This window comes from Puma concolor, chromosome C2 (genome assembly GCF_028749965.1).
Source record: "Puma concolor isolate L17-30 chromosome C2, mPumCon1.1.hap2, whole genome shotgun sequence".
NCBI classification, from domain to species: Eukaryota; Metazoa; Chordata; class Mammalia; order Carnivora; family Felidae; genus Puma; species Puma concolor.
The window spans coordinates 99,895,701-99,911,820 of NC_141675.1; the positions used below are offsets into that span (position 1 = coordinate 99,895,701).

The following is a 16,120-nucleotide window of genomic DNA, read 5'->3' on the forward strand; positions in this document are numbered from 1 at the left end:
ATGTTTATTCAGTTTTGAGAGAGGGAGAGATGGAGACAGAGCGCCAGTGGGGGAGGGGAAGGGGAGAGAGAGAGAGAGAGGGAGACACAGAATCTGGAGCAGGCTCCAGGCTCTGAGCTGTCAGCACAGAACCCGATGCGGGGCTCAAACTCACAAACCGTGAGATCATGACCTGAGCCGAAGTCAGACAACCCCCGGAGCCACTCAGTCGCCCCAATAAAGCTGTTTTTTTTAAAGGTATTTCCACAAAGAAAACTTCAAGTGGTTTTATTGGAAAATTACTTTAAATATTAAAGGAAGAAATAACACTGATCTACCATGACCTAGAGAAAGAAGGGATCACCTACAAACTTGTTTTAGGAAGTTAACAACTTTGATACCAAATCTGTCACATTATAGCAAAGGAAAATTATAGGCCAATATCCTTAATGAACATAGATGCGAAAATTCTAAAGATGTCCACAAATTGCATCTAGTGATGCAGGGAAAGAATTGTGCATCATGACCAAACCGGGTTTACTTCAGGAATACAAGGTTAACATTTTAAAATCAATTTAGGCATCATTGTCTCAGAATAAAGGAGAAAAAAAACTATATGGTAACTCAGTTGATAAAATTCGGCCTCCATTTGTGGTAAAAACTCTAAACAAAATGAGAAGGGAACATTCTCAATCTGATAAAGCATATCTACAACCCAAACAAAACACCAAACACAGAACTACAGCTCATATTATACCCGATGATCTCCCCCTGAAGTCAGGAACAAGACAAGGATGGTCATTATTTATCTGTCTATTCGACCTCTTATTGATGTTCCTAGCTAGTGTATTACTGAAGAATAAAGCTCTTCACCCAAAACTATAAAACGTTGCTGGTAGAAATTAAAGAATACAAATATTAAAGCATTTTGTCGCACACCTGAAACTCATTTAACAGGGCAATTATATCTCAATAAAACCATTTAAAATTACTCTAAAGCTCTAACACTTCAAACAGTGTGATACTGGCACAAGGAAAGATAGTGGACTAACGGGAGGGAACAGAAATCTCAGAAATAGATTACACATTATAGACATTCGATTGACAAAACTTCCAGTTGCATTTCAGTGAGTAAAAGGTGGTACTTTCAATAAATGTGGCTGTAGCAGCTGGCTATCAGTATGGAGGGGGGAAAAAGACCCTGGGCCTTCCTACTCCACACTATACACAAAAATTCCTTTGTAGTCATAGGCCTACATGTATGTAAAAGGTAAAACACTAAGCTTGTAGAGCAGTGGTGCTTAAAATGTAATCCCAGAATCCTGGGGTTCTCTGAGACACTTGCAGGGCATCTGTGAGGTCACAGTTATTTTTACGATACTACTAAGATATAAGATGCCTGTAACTGTATTGGCATTTGCACTGATGGTGCAAAATCAGTGGTGTGTAAAACTGTCGGTGCTTTAGCACCAATCAAGGCAGTGGCACCACTGCTGTGCTAATTGTCATTGTATTCCTTTTCTAAAAAATTTGAGTATAGTTGACACATGATGCTACATTAGTTTCAGGTGTACAGCATAACATTTGTTTGTTTACTCATTCGCTTTTAGATTCCACACACGAGAGAAATCCTGTGGTACTTGTCTTTCTTTGACTTATTTCACTTAGCATAATACCCTGTAGGTCCATCTATGTTGTCACAAATGTCACAGCCTCATCTTTGTTATGGCTGTGTAAAATTCCTGTGTGTGTGTGTGTGTGTGTGTGTATCACATCTTCCTTATCCATTCGTCTGTCAATGGACACTTAGGTTGCTTCTATATCTTGGCTATTGTAAATAATGCTGCAATAAACATAAGGGTGCAAATATCTTTTTGAATTAGTGTTTTTGTTTTCTTTGAGTAATACCCAGTCATGGAACTATTGGATCATACGGTATTTCTATTTTTAATTTTTGAGGACTCTCCATACTGTTTTCCACAGTGGCTGCACCAATTTACATTCCCACCAACGGTGCGTCCTCACCAACACTTGTTATTTCTTGTCTTTTTGATTGTAGCCATTCTGACAGTTCTAAGGGGATATCTCATTGTAGTTTTGCCTTGTATTAGCCTGATGATTAGTGAGGTTGAGCATGTTTTCATATGTCTGTTGGCCATCTGTTTGTCTTCTTTAAAAAAAAATGTCTACTCAGGTCCTCTATTTTTTAATTTTTTTTTTCAAGATTTATTTATTTTTGGGACAGAGAGAGACAGAGCATGAACGGGGGAGGGGCAGAGAGAGAGGGAGACACAGAATCTGAAACAGGCTCCAGGCTCTGAGCCATCAGCCCAGAGCCCGACGCGGGGCTTGAACTCACGGACCGCGAGATCGTGACCTGGCTGAAGTCGGACGCTCAACCGACTGCGCCACCCAGGCGCCCCAGGTCCTCTATTTTTTAATCAGATTGTTCTTTTGGTGTCGAGTTGTATAAGTTCTTTATATATTTTGGATATTAACCCCTCATCAGATATATCACTTTCATATCTCTTCTCTCATTCACTAGGTTGCCTTTTTGTTTTGTTGATAGTTTCCTTCTCTGTGAAAAAGCTTTTTATTTTGATGTGGTCCCCATAGCTTATTTTTGCTTTTGTTTTTCTTGACTTCGGAAAATGTTGCTATGGCCCGTATCAGGGAAATTACTGCCTGTCTTCTAGGATTTTTATGGTTTCAGGTCTCACACATAGGTCTTTAATGCATTTTGGGTTTATTTTTGTATATGGTGTTGGAAAGTGGTTGTTTCATTCTTTTGCATGTAGCTGTCCAGTTTTCTTGGCACCATTTATTGAAGAGACTGTCTCTTCCTCCTGGTATATTCTTGCCTCCTTTGTCGTAGATTAGTTGACCATATAAGCTGGGTTTATTTCTGGGCTCCCTATTCTGTTCCATTGATCTATGTGTTGATTTTTGTGCCAGTACTATACTGTTTTGATTATTACAGCTTTGTAGTATTTCTTGAAATCTGGAATTGTGATACGTTTAACTTTGTTCTTTTTCAAGATTGCTTTGGCTGTTCAGGGTCTTTTGTGGTTCTGTACAAATTTTAGTATTATTTGCTCTGGTTCTGTGAAAAATGCTGTTGATATTTTGATAGGGATTACATTGAGTCATTGTACTTTTAATCATCATAAACTTACAGTTAAAAAAAAAGCCGATTTCATTTCAGAATGTTCTTGATTAAGCAATACAGATTAATACTTTTGTTAAAACTTGGGTCATGAGTACACTTCCTCTTAATATTCTTTAAAAAAGTTTTTTTGGGGCGCCTGGGTGGCGCAGTCGGTTAAGCGTCCGACTTCAGCCAGGTCACGATCTCGCGGTCCTGAGTTCGAGCCCCGCGTCGGGCTCTGGGCTGATGGCTCAGAGCCTGGAGCCTGTTTCAGATTCTGTGTCTCCCCCTCTCTCTCTGCCCCTCCCCCGTTCATGCTCTGTCTCTCTCTGTCCCAAAAATAAATAAACGTTGAAAAAAAAAATTAAAAAAAAAATTTTTTTTTAAGGTTTATTTATTTTTGAGACAGAGAGAGATAGAGCATGAATGGGGGAGGGTCAGAGAGAAGGAGACACAGAATCCGAAACAGGCTTCAGGCTCCGAGCTGTCAGCACAGAGCCTGATGCGGGGCTTGAACTCACAAACCGCGAGATCATGACCTGAGCCGAAGTTGGCCGCTTAACCGACTGAGCCACCGAGGCGCCCCTTAATATTCTTTTTAAACATTGCATTAATATGTAGTATTCTATGAGCACACGGAAAACAAACATAATGTGCTTCTGCTAGAAACCAAAGTATGGTGGTTGTGGTAGGAAAAGTTACTAGTGTGTGGATTATGGAATGAAATAGTGGCTTTCTTCATGGAATACTAGTTTTAGCTGAAAGAATTATTGAAATCTCTGATTATTTGGCATTCTCAAAAATTAATGAAATGAGCTCATCACTATATCCAGTACTGTAAGTTTGAAAGGTTTCCATTAAGGACTTTCTGATGAAGTCAGTGGTAGTATCAATGAATTATTTTATATATATGTTTTATATATATATAAACATAATACATATATATGTATTTTATATATATAAACAATAATATACATATGTTTATATGTGTGTGTGTGTGTGTGTGTATACACACACACACACACACGTTTTTTTTTTTTAATCTGAGCTGAAATCAGGAGCCAGATGCTTAACAAACTGAGCCACCCAGGTGCCCCGTATATATATTTTACATATGTATACATAATTAAATGTGCAAATGTTTGGAAGATTTCCACAATTCAGTGAGCCAAGATTTTCCAAACGACCAAAGGATGCTGTTACAAAACCGTGCATGGATAAAATGATCCATTCAAATTGCAGGCTAGACTGGGGTGCCTGGGTGGCTCAGTTGGTCAAGTGACCGACTTCGGCTCAGGTTATGACCTTGCGGTTTATGAGTTTGAGCCCCACGTCAGGCTTTGTGCTGGCAGCTCAGAACCTGGAGACTGCTTTGGATTCTGTGCCTTCCTCTCTTTCTCTGCCCCTCCCCCGCTTGTGCTCTGTTTCTCCATCTCAAAAATAGATGAACATTTAAAAAAATTGCAAGCTAGAACTATAGATTTTAATGCTGCAATACATGAAATGTTCACTGATGATAACTTCAAATTCCACATTGCAACTAATCTTTGGGAAACTACCATCTGTTGAGTTTTGGTGGAGTATAAAAGAAGAATATCTACAGTTGTCTGGAAAGACTACTCCCCTTTCCAACTACGTATTTCTGTAAGGCTAGATTTCCTTCACATACATACTTCAAGCAAAACACATACTTCAGCAAAGTGAAGGAAGAAATTATTAGGAGAATCCAGCAATCTTCTAGGAAGGCAGACATTAAATAGATTTACAAAGATGTGGAACACTGCTACTATTCTCACAAGTATTTTTTGTTGTTGTTTTGGAAGATATAGTTATTTTTCATGACATATGTTCTTTGTGTCATGTAATGAGCTTATTGTTACCTATTTGTAAATTTTCAATTTTTATTTTTGTAATGGCAAATATTGATAGGTGTAACTCAGAAATAAAACCTCTTTGGGGTCCTCAACAATCGGTAGGAGTGTACATAGGTCCTGAGACCACAAAATCTGAGAGCTAATGTTCTAGAAGAAACCATAGGAAATATTGTCTGGCCATATCTATAAAAAATTGTTACTTGAGACTTCATTAAAATTGAGACTTTTTTCATCAGCAACTCACATACTGGCAAAGATTATATATCAAAAAGAAAAAGACTCATAAGCTGATTTGAAACATTGGCAAAGAATTTGAAAAAAAAGTCTTCACATAAATGACCAAGAAGTTTATGAAAAGGTGCTCAACTTCAGTCACCTTGAGAGAAATGCGAAATAAAATACAATGAGATACTGTTACTCCTCACACAGAAGGAAGAAAATGGAAAGAACTGACAAATGTCAAGTGTTGGCAAAGATACAGAATAATTGGAACTCTCCTATGGTGCTGATGAAGGCATAAATTGGTATAACCACCTTGGAAAACTGTTGGCACTATCCTCTAAAATTAAAAGATTTACCAGGGGCACCTGGCTGACTCCGCTGATGGGGTGCAAGTCTTCATCTCAGGGTAGTGAATTTGGGCCCCATGTTGGGTGTAGAGATTACCAAGAAAATAAACAAACTTAAGAAAAGAAAAAAAAAAAACAACAACTGAAGACTTACCAACCCCAGGGCACTTCGGTGGTTCAGTGGGTTAAGCCTCTGACTTTGGCTCGGGTCATGATCTCATGGTTCATGAGTTTGAGCCTCACGTGGGCTCACTGCTGTCAGCGTGGAGTCTGCTTGGGATCCTCTGTCCCCCTTTCTCTCTGCCCCTCCAATGCTTGCGCACTCGCTCTCTTTCAAAAAAATAAATAAAACATTAAAAAATAAAAAAAGACTTACCCCATGACTCAGCAATTCCATAGTGCACTCTGTATATAGCCTGGAAGTAATGTTTGTGTAAGTTCACAATGGACATGTATAAGAATGTTCACAGAAGCTTTTTTTTTTTTTTTTTTACAGCAGCCAAAAACTGGAAATGACCCAAACATCCATCAGTAGGGGAATGGGTAAAGAAATGCTATATACTCACAAAAAGAAGGTACTAATACACATGGATGAATCTCACAGACATTATATTGAATGAAAGAAGCCAGACAAAAAGGAGTATCTACTGCATAATTCCATGTATGTGTAGTTCAAGAACAGGCAAAATTAACCTATAAGGAGCAAAGCCAGAAGAGTGGTTACCTCTGGGGTGGGGATTTAACTCGGGACAGGCACAAGGATATGGGAAATGTTTTCTATCTCAGTGTGGGTGGTGTTTACATTGGTGTGTATGTGTGCACATACATGCCTTACTGAACATAGTTTATACGTCCCTAAATAAAAAGGTTAAGAAAAAATTATCTACGGAAGTCTGAACTGATGTTAGTTTTCTCTTGATGAATTTCTAGAATTGGTAAAATCTAAAAGCTATTTTACTGTCATTCTTTAGAAAAAGAAAAAACGATGCCACTGTTTTGTATCTGGCTCCTGTTGCCCGGCTATGTGACTTTGGGCAAGTCGTATAACTTCTTTGCATCTTCGTTTATTTGTTGGAACATTATCTATCCTGCCTCACAGGGCCGACATGAGGGACAAATGAGGTTTGATATTTGAAAGTGTTTTCACACAGTTGCAAAGGAACATTTGAATGTAAAGTGGCAATTATTTTTTATGAAAATCCTCATTTCCATCTCCCCTACCCAGGAGACTGAAATGCAGGGAACACTAGAATACAGTTTCTTGGTCAATGTCAACAGCCCCTTTGACCTTTCCTTCTTTCTGTTGGCAATTAAGGAGATAATGTTAATTTGCTACCTACATAAGTTCAGAAGTCTGGTAGGTTGGTTAAACTGGTATCAATGTGCCACTTAATTTTTCACATTATCAGGTAAGCTGCAGATTTGGGGGGAGATACGAAAATCCAGCTTTTAACTAAGTTTGTGCTGGGCAGGTCTGGTTTTGTTTTTGTACATTGTTTAATCATATTCAGATCTGTGGTTTGGAAAGAGGCTGAAGCCAAATTGTGGTAGTGGAGAACTTACTGCTTCAGGGAAGTTTTCTGGGAACTCATGATTCGATTAAACTAAATCCTATTTTTTTTAAATGCTGCTGAGTGACGGATGTGCAAATTCACATTAAATATAAATATATGTATATATATAAAATATATATTATAACACACACACACTATATATATATATGTGTATATATATATATATATATATATATATATATATATAAAAGTCCAACAGACAGCTTAGTATAGGAGAAGAAAATTGGTTAGTATATCAGTGTTTCAAACCAAGTCATGTTCTTTTTTGTCTTATTTCTGGACACATTTAAAAACATTTACCACTATTATCATTATACTTCAAACAGAGAATTGTAATTCCTCAGTTCAATGGAGGCTAGTTCCTCTGCCTCAATTCATCAGGATGAAATCACTCCCTTGTATGAGGGGACAGCTGGGCACAGTCACCAAGTATGAGGATGGGCCAGCCATTGACGCTAGTGGTAGATTCTACTTGATCTATTGGACCAGCAGAGATCAGTCTTAGAGGTAGCTTTGGAAGACTTTTTGCCTTGACGATTTTTTTAATCTGCGATTTTTTTTTTAATTTTTTTTTCAACGTTTATTTATTTTTGGGGCAGAGAGAGACAGAGCATGAACGGGGGAGGGGCAGAGAGAGAGGGAGACACAAAATCGGAAACAGGCTCCAGGCTCTGAGCCATCAGCCCAGAGCCAGACGCGGGGCTCGAACTCACGGACCGCGAGATCATGACCTGGCTGAAGTCGGACGCTTAACCGACTGCGCCACCCAGGCGCCCCTCTGCGATTTTTTTTTTTAATGTTTATTTATTTTTGGGAGAAAGACAGAGTGTAAGAGGGGGAGGGGCAGAGAGAGAGGGAGACAACAGAATCCGAAGCAGGCTCCAGCCTCTGAGCTGTCAGCATAGAGCCCAACATGGGGCTCAAACCCACGAACCGGGAGATCACGACCTGAGCCGAAGTCAGACGCTTAAACAACTGAGCCACACAGGCACCCCGAATCTGTGAATGTTTTTTAGGAAATAAAAACCTAGGACTATATTCCTGTACTTTCTCTCCATTGTTAATTTTGTTTCTGGAGCAGCAGGCTCCCAGTGGAAACCTGACACCTCATGCTACATATATTTTAATTTAAAATGAATCTTTGGACATGTAGCCCTTTGCCAAGGACAATCACTGAATTTAGAAAAAGGACTTTGGGGGCGCCTGGGTGGCGCAGTCGGTTAAGCGTCCGACTTCAGCCAGGTCACGATCTCGCGGTCCGTGAGTTCGAGCCCCGCGTCAGGCTCTGGGCTGATGGCTCGGAGCCTGGAGCCTGTTTCCGATTCTGTGTCTTCCTCTCTCTCTGCCCCTCCCCCGTTCATGCTCTGTCTCTCTCTGTCCCAAAATAAATAAAAAACGTTAAAAAAAAAAAAAAAAAGAAAAAGGACTTTGGTTCTTAACTTTTACAAGCTTAGAGACTGAAGCAACAGTCTCCACATGGATCCAGCTGTTCCAGCTTTATAGAGCCAAAGTGATCCAAAGCCATGATTTTATCAGTTTCATTGTTATTCATGTTTATATAACAGACACATATCTTCTGAATTTTGCTGAAACTTTCAATTTTTGTTAATCTGTTCAATAGTCATATAATTCTAGGCTCTGTTTTGCATGTATAGATACATGAGTAAGAGTTGACCCTTCCTTACAACATAATCCGTCTTCTCTTTTCTCCGGTCTCGTTACCTAGGCTACTCCTTCTGAATGTCAATCCAGCTTTCTGCAGCAGTCACTTCATCTAGTGAACAGTGACTTCTTTAAGTGTCAGTTTCTCCATGCGGCAAATGTCGTAACAGTGCCTACTTCATGGGGTTGGGTGGTTCAAGATTAAATATGGTAATGCATACAAAACCCTTGACAGAATGCCTGATGACAAATGTTTGCTGTTTTAATGATCAATTCTGCTGACTTTAATGTTCTACGGGTCAGAGACGGGAACTGAGGACAACAGTTTCCAACAGGAAGACCCTACTAAAAGGGCAGATCGAAAAGCTCAGTGCCCTGATTGTCCTCCAGCAGGGACGGGTTGTTGCAGTTCTTCAGAATTAGGGAGTTGGAGCAGTTTTTGTTTGTTCAAGGATGGATTGAGATGATCCCCACCCCAACTCTCTCTCTCTTTCTGGATCTCTGTTCTCTGCTAAGATCAAAATTGGGACTTTCATTTTTCTTATGAAAAATTGGAGGTGGTCATCAAGGTACCTCTCAATTTTTCTAACTTCTCTCCTTTTATCTGGGAAAGACACAATTATTCTCCTCTTCTGGGCATGACAGGGCAGGCTGTGAGAGTCCAGTAGGCTGTGGGCTTCCCTCTTAGTCCAAGTGTGATATTTTAAAATATTGTCCAGTCCTGTAGTCTCAACCTGGTGGAGCCTGGGGGTCTCTTTCATTTTGCTTTCAGTCGGCCTGAAAACAAGTAAATAACATCAAACCCACAAAGGTACCACGTCAAAACGTGTCCCTCCTACTTGGGCCCAGTCCTTCTCCATCCCTTCTTACAAGGTCTTCCCTAAAATGATGGTCCAGTAAGCTCTATCCATCATGTGAGCCACCAACACCATTACCAGGTAAACAACTTTCTCTTTCTTCATGACACAAAGAAGCAGCTATCTTCCCCTCCACATCCCAACCAAGCCTCAATTTACCCTCTTGTGTAAAGCCTCTTGTATCTCCCCATATATAGCTTTTAGGGATGGTTCAGGCTGTCATCTGTTGCCTTCCGCTTCTGCTTTCAGAAGACACTACTGCTTGAACCTGACCTTTGACTGAATCTCAGCTGGGTCTTCCAGGTTCACATACCTTATTCCTGCCTCATTCTCAGTTTCCCTTCCCTTTCATGCTCCACCTACCTATGCATTACATTGTTCTAGCACTTGCAAGCCAACTTAGAATTCTCAGACATCTTTGGTGTAGTTTTAGCAATAAGCCTCTTCCTTCCAAGTTACCCGTCGCTGAGAATAGCACCCACCTCTCTGATCCTGAGAAAGTCCCCTCTAATTATTTTATTTGTTTGTGTGGTAGGACTGGGAACCATTGAGGGAGAAAGCCGGCACCTCCGAAAACATCTCTTCTGGAGACCCAGCAAGTATCCTTTCCAAGAATTTGAGATGCTGTGTTGTATCAGCAGCAAGTTTAGGGCTTCACACATGGGGATAAAAATTGCTGGTACTTATTTGGACTTTTTTCTGCTCTGCGCCTAATGATAAGATTCTCGGAAGGCCACTCTCTTCTTGGAGCTCTTTGCCCACTTAAAATGAACAAATCATGATGATGTGCTTCATGTCCATCTTCCTTTTTGGACCACAGATCCTGTGACGGAAGAAATTGTGTGCCTTTTGTGCATTGCTGGGTCCTGCTCCTTGTGGAGCCTGGCCCAAATATTTCTTGATTAACCATTAGCAGAAGCCGTATTTCTGATTCTGTGTAAATGGACAGAGAAGTGGTAAGGAAGGAGAGGTTAAAAGAGAAATGGATCCCCTAAAAAAGTAGGTTACTTTATCAAGTATCCTAGGTTGAAAGAGAAGCAGAGTCAACCTCAGGTCTGAATTTGTGCTCTTCCTCGAAGGGACCTGCCTTGTACCGGGTACTGAACCTTATGAAAGGCTCGGATAGGTGACATAATAAAAATCATAAAGTGCAAATCAGCTCTTTTCTGTGATGGCAATGCTATAGCCCTGTAAAATAGACATCCTCTGAATTATTTTGGATTATCTTCTGTTTAAATGACTTAGAGTCCTAATTCAAGAAGAATGTTAGAACATAGGGTAGATGAGGAGGCCAGAAGAAAGCCATACTACGATTGGGTGTCAGTCTTCTCTTGTCCTGACTTGGACATCTTTCACTGTTTCAATCTCTTATTTGCTAAATCAAAACTATACTGCTGAACAAGAGATAAAACACCTAGACTTTATTTAGCCTTTGACTGAGATGTGATATGACTTCAAGGCCATTCTATGTTAAAATATGGTGGTTAATTATTGTTCATCTCCAGAGAAATGGGTAAATCCTGAGATGACAGAAACTCTAAGGCAATGAAAAGGATGTAGGATAGAGCCAAGGAATTTTTTTAAAATTTGAAGTTCAGGAAAAGTTATGAAATCTCCTAATCCAGGGATATTTAGGAAGAGGGCAGAGTCCATTTCCCTAAGATTGGGGAGTAAAGGGGAATTCTGTGTGAATAATGGTAACCACTTAGCCTTCTTTGTGTTTCAATGAGAATAGCCAGACCACACGTCAAGGAAAAGTGTAATAAGTCCTGCCTTGGAGTTCATAGAGCAGGGGTCTCTTCTTACAGAAGAGTCCCATCCAAGCAAAACTATTACTATGGCCTTTTAGAAACTCATGGTGAAGGCTGATCTTTGACTCCTGTGAAACTTTTTTTGAATTCATGTGTGTTAAGGCCGAAGATTTGACAGGCACTTTACCTCCTTGACAATGGTGCTTTAATATTGAGGAGACGTTCAAACCTAGTTACACAATACATGTTGTCTCCACCAAACAGCGTTAAAAACAACAACAAAACACCTACCATAAACTGGGCAGAATCAAGGGTTTTCCATTGCTTCAGGCAGAGGCAGATTGTATCTTTACTCACAATGCCTTTCCTTAGTTTCACCAGGGATATTAGTCATTTCAAAACCTGAGGGACATTCCCCTGCTTCTTTCTGGAGCCAGATTTGTTTCCCATCTTCATGCAGGCTGAACATCCAGGCTTTCTCTACAGAACATTTGGGAGGGGGTAGGGAGGGGTGGGGAAACATTTGCCGTGGCTTTTGCTGAACCACAGTAGTAACAGCTACTCGAGAAAGGGAGAAAATTCAGGTTTTCTTTGAGATTCCCAGGACAGAGATGGCGGTAATGAGGTGTGACCTACACAGCCAGATTTTCCACTTGGCCCTGGATTTGGTAGTGATTTTTCATCTGGGTTGGGGTAAGAGTATTAAGGGCCAGAGGCAGTGACATGCAGCCATAAAGGGTGGGGTGGGTGGGGGGACACTGGGACTAGGAGGTTTGAGAACTCTGGGCAGTATCTTTGAAGGTGAAGAGGCCTCCCAAACCCTTCAGGGCCTCCTGGAACTGAGGACAGCAGATTTCAATGGACAGCCTCTAGGGGAGAGAGATGCCAGCCCAGTGGAGAGACCCGCTCTTGCCCTGCCCCCCCATGGGATTCAAGAGGGACGGGGTGACAATCTTCTCTGTCTTGGCACTACTCCTGGTGCTCTGCACGTCTCTACTTTTGTCCCCTAATGTACTGTCAAGTGGATGTGTTAGGCAAGGATCAGAGTGTTCCAGCAACTTGCCTGAGGTCACACAGTGAGCACGTGAACATACTTGGATGAAAATCTGACTCAAGAATCTTTCCAGGCTCCACTGTTCCTTGTGTGAATAATGTTTATCTCTGTTTCTCCCTTTCCCCTAAGTTTTACACAGAGAGACTATCTCCCAGAATGAGAAACATTTTGGATGTTATTTGATTTACCGACACAGGCATTTTGTGATCTCACAGAACATTCTGGTGGCTGCTCAGAGCTACAAAGGAAGCAGCTGCCACTTTCTTTGCACCAGGAGCTGGCTTGGTGATCTCCTTCTGTCATGGAAAGTCCCTTCCCCAGATAGACTCTGGTTTTCCACTGGCTTCTCCTGCTGCTAAAATAAAATCAGGCTAATCCCTCAACCATCCAACATCAACAGGTGGACTTGCCTCTCCAGCATTCGTCAGAGGTGTGAAGAGGTCATTTTTTTATGCGCACAGCTTTGCTCCCCTGGCTGCCACATCTCGGTCCTGCTCCAGCTGACCTACTCCTATTACCTCTGTGCCTCGTCTGCCAAAAACCTCTTCACAGTGGCTGTTTTCTCCGGTTACCCTCTGGCTGAACTTGGCTTTCAGATTAATCTTCCCTTCTCTTTAAAGAGCGAAGTCCACGAGCACAGACAAAAGTTGCGTGGGCATTGTTCTACACAGGGACAAGGGACCATTCAGCTGGGAGGCTGCCCCCCTCCACCCCGGCATTCCTATTAACCATGGATGCAGTCGGACAACTTTCTCATGTCCTCCAGCCATGACATTCGTACTGTAGACAGAAGTAGAAACAACTACATTTAGAATTGATAGTTGTAGGAGCAGGCTTGGTCTGGGTTTTTAGTCCTGCTGCAGAGAAGGGAACTGACCACAGTGTGTGAGTTTACAGCATAATATAGACATGATGGGAATAAACGGTCAAGAACACCGCAGCACAACACAGTTCAGAGCCCCCTCCCCATTCCCACAGATACATTTCCAAACAAGCTGCTGGACCAGGTAACGCATCTCACAATTTATTCACTTTGGGCCACAGGGCCACTTGAATAGACTTTGTCCACATTTCCTTAGTGCACCTTTTTTTTTTTTTTTTAATTGAAGCCATCAGTGCATTAAAATAAAAGAATTAGGTCAAATGAGCCATTATTACATGGATTCAAAATTTGTTTTAGATGTTAGACTATCACAACTATTTTTATAGGTGGCCTTTATATAGCCTATGGAAGTCAACAGTTTTTAAGGAAGGAAGAATAGTAGAAAAGCAATGATAAGTTTGGGGACATTTTAGAAAAGAAAATCACAAAAAGTTTCATTAAAAGCATCTTTGTGTTTTTAAAATCCGGGAAAATTTGCTATTGAAACTTCTGCAATGTGACTTTGAACATTATACAAATATTTTAGAGACAGAGTAATACTTTTTTAAACAAAAAGGACGCCTGATCCATTTCCCTAATGAACGATCAGGAAAGCAGAGGTGACAGGTGACTTCAACTTCACAGGCAAATCTATATAGGGTGCACATTCATATGTCTCTTTTCTGATTACATCTTCCTCCAGGTACCACGGGTGCGTGGTCCAAATGGGGCGTGGCAGGGGCAGAGATGTCAGACGGTGGCAGTGAAGTGGGCTTTGCAGCACCTTACTGGCGAGAGAATGAGAATGCGGTGCAACCAAGAAGCAATCCTCAATCAGCTTGCTCTCTGCAACTCAAGAGGATGAGTAAAATGTGTTCATCCTGAGAGTTACTTCTAGAGAACTTCAGAGAGAAAATCTGGAGGCCCTAACCTGCCTCAAGTGACAGGTAAGGGGCTTGGTCGGTGGCAGAGGACCCCCAATGCAGCATCCCTGGTTTGAACAATTATTTATTCCCCACAGGTGACATGGGCACAGAATTGAGCTGTTAGAATTGGACGCTCGAGGAGGCAATTTCAGCTTTGCTGCATGTGCTCTAGGCACCCACTTCCTTAGGGTGAGGTCTGTTTGCTGGAGGCTGATGTCACCAGTCTCTTAGCCCTGTCGGTCATTTCTCTCACTCCTTCTGCTGCTAGAAGAGTTTTTGGAGCTGGTGAGAGAACGCCGGGGCCTAACCCAGGAAAGTAGAGCCTGAGTTGTGGGGTCAACACACAGCGGTGGCATGAAGACACTAACAAGTAGGTGAGCACCCAAGCCTTGGTCCTGGGAACAGTTACCTGTTAGGACAAGTGCGTGACAAAGCCCAATCCAGAGCCCTTCTAATGGGGTCAGGAACCTGGGGGACGCATACAGCGTTCCTTCCAAGGAGGTGACTAGCTGGTCCTACTAAGCCCTAGGGCGTGGGTTCAGCCCTCCACCAGACTCTGAGGAGCTGTATCACCCCTGGACTCTGGAGAAGCGAGCTGGTGCTCTGGGATGTGTCAAGCAGCAGATATCGTGGGGGTGCGAAGGGGGCCCATCTAAAAAGTGTCTGGGCAGGAGATCTGAGCTGCTGGCCTCTCCGGGCCTGAAGGCAGCTGGACAGAAGAGGGCAGCATCACTCTGTCCTTGCCGTCGAGTCTCAGAGGAGGGTGGGAGGGGTCCCAAGACAGAGTTGACTTGGATGCAGCTTGCGTCCACGTTTAGCTCAGGGCTGCAAACACAAGGGGATGGGTGTCTCTAGACTCTTCAGGGATTGCCTCTGTCCAGACCCGTGGCTTCCCCTCCGCCTCCCTTCTTGCAGGCTTGAATCTCCCTCCTGCCCCTGTCCTCCCTGTGTGAGCGCACACCAAGTTGACCTGATGAGGTGAGTGGAGCATTTGGCAGTGGTGACTTTGCTGCGGTCCCTGTATTTTCATGAAACAGCACCGAGATCGATTGCTCCCCCTCCCTTTCTTAGTGCTGGAGGCTCAGAAGACAGGGATCTGGTCCCTCCGAACCACGTCCAGGTCATCATCCAGGGTTAACAAAACCTGGAATGGGAGGGGCGGAGGAATGAAAGCAGTGCACGGTCACAGCCACAGTAAGCCCAGCTTCCTCTCTGAGACTCACCTGGGTTGACAGCACAAGCACCTTCCTGTCCTCTGTGGCTGTCTGCAGTGCTGTGCTCTACACGGGCAATTATGATCACCTAGTTCATCTATTAATTCCGATGTGTACCAAGGGCCTATTATGTGCTATTCTAGATGCCAGAGACAAAACTCCCTACCTTCCTGGAGCTTACATTTGAGAGAGCTTCAGACATGAAGCAAATGGGGACAATACAGCATGTTAGTGATGTGTGCAAAGTCCAGTGTACTAGATAATAATATGTAATGAAATAGTAACAAAAATTAAACTATGGAGGGAGTATAGGAAGTATGGGGTAGGGAAAGGTTGAAAAAAAGTGCTGATGGGGTGGCCAGGGAAGTCATTACTTAAAAGGGGACGTGTGGCCCAAGATCTAGAGGAAAGGAAATCTTGTTGCATAGAGTATTGCTATACAAGCAATGTATACTCCGCCTCCATTTTCAGTTCCCTCTGCCACCACTCTCTTCACATGGAAACTTTCACTCCACTTTTGTGGTCTCTGTCTCATGAAGGTGTTGTTCATCAAAACTACACGTCACGAGGAGTGAGGTTTATGCAGATTGTTGAACTTCCCCAGATGGCCACGAGGGGGCAGCCCCGCTCCACTCTCGAGGCCGTGTGGA

General features: G+C 42.3%; 1 protein-coding gene across 4 annotated transcripts in view; it reads right to left on the reverse strand.

The window, feature by feature from the left end:
• Positions 1-13,476: 13,476 nt before the first annotated feature.
• Positions 13,477-16,120, reverse strand: part of SIDT1 (SID1 transmembrane family member 1) — a 112,688-nt gene continuing 110,044 nt past the window's right edge. For all 4 annotated transcript variants that reach the window (XM_086675406.1, XM_086675405.1, XM_086675404.1 and 1 more), the window contains one exon: positions 13,477-15,400. In XM_086675406.1, the coding sequence (XP_086531532.1) occupies positions 15,338-15,400 (63 nt within the window). In that variant the 3' untranslated portion in view covers positions 13,477-15,337. The remainder of the gene's footprint in view (positions 15,401-16,120) is intronic.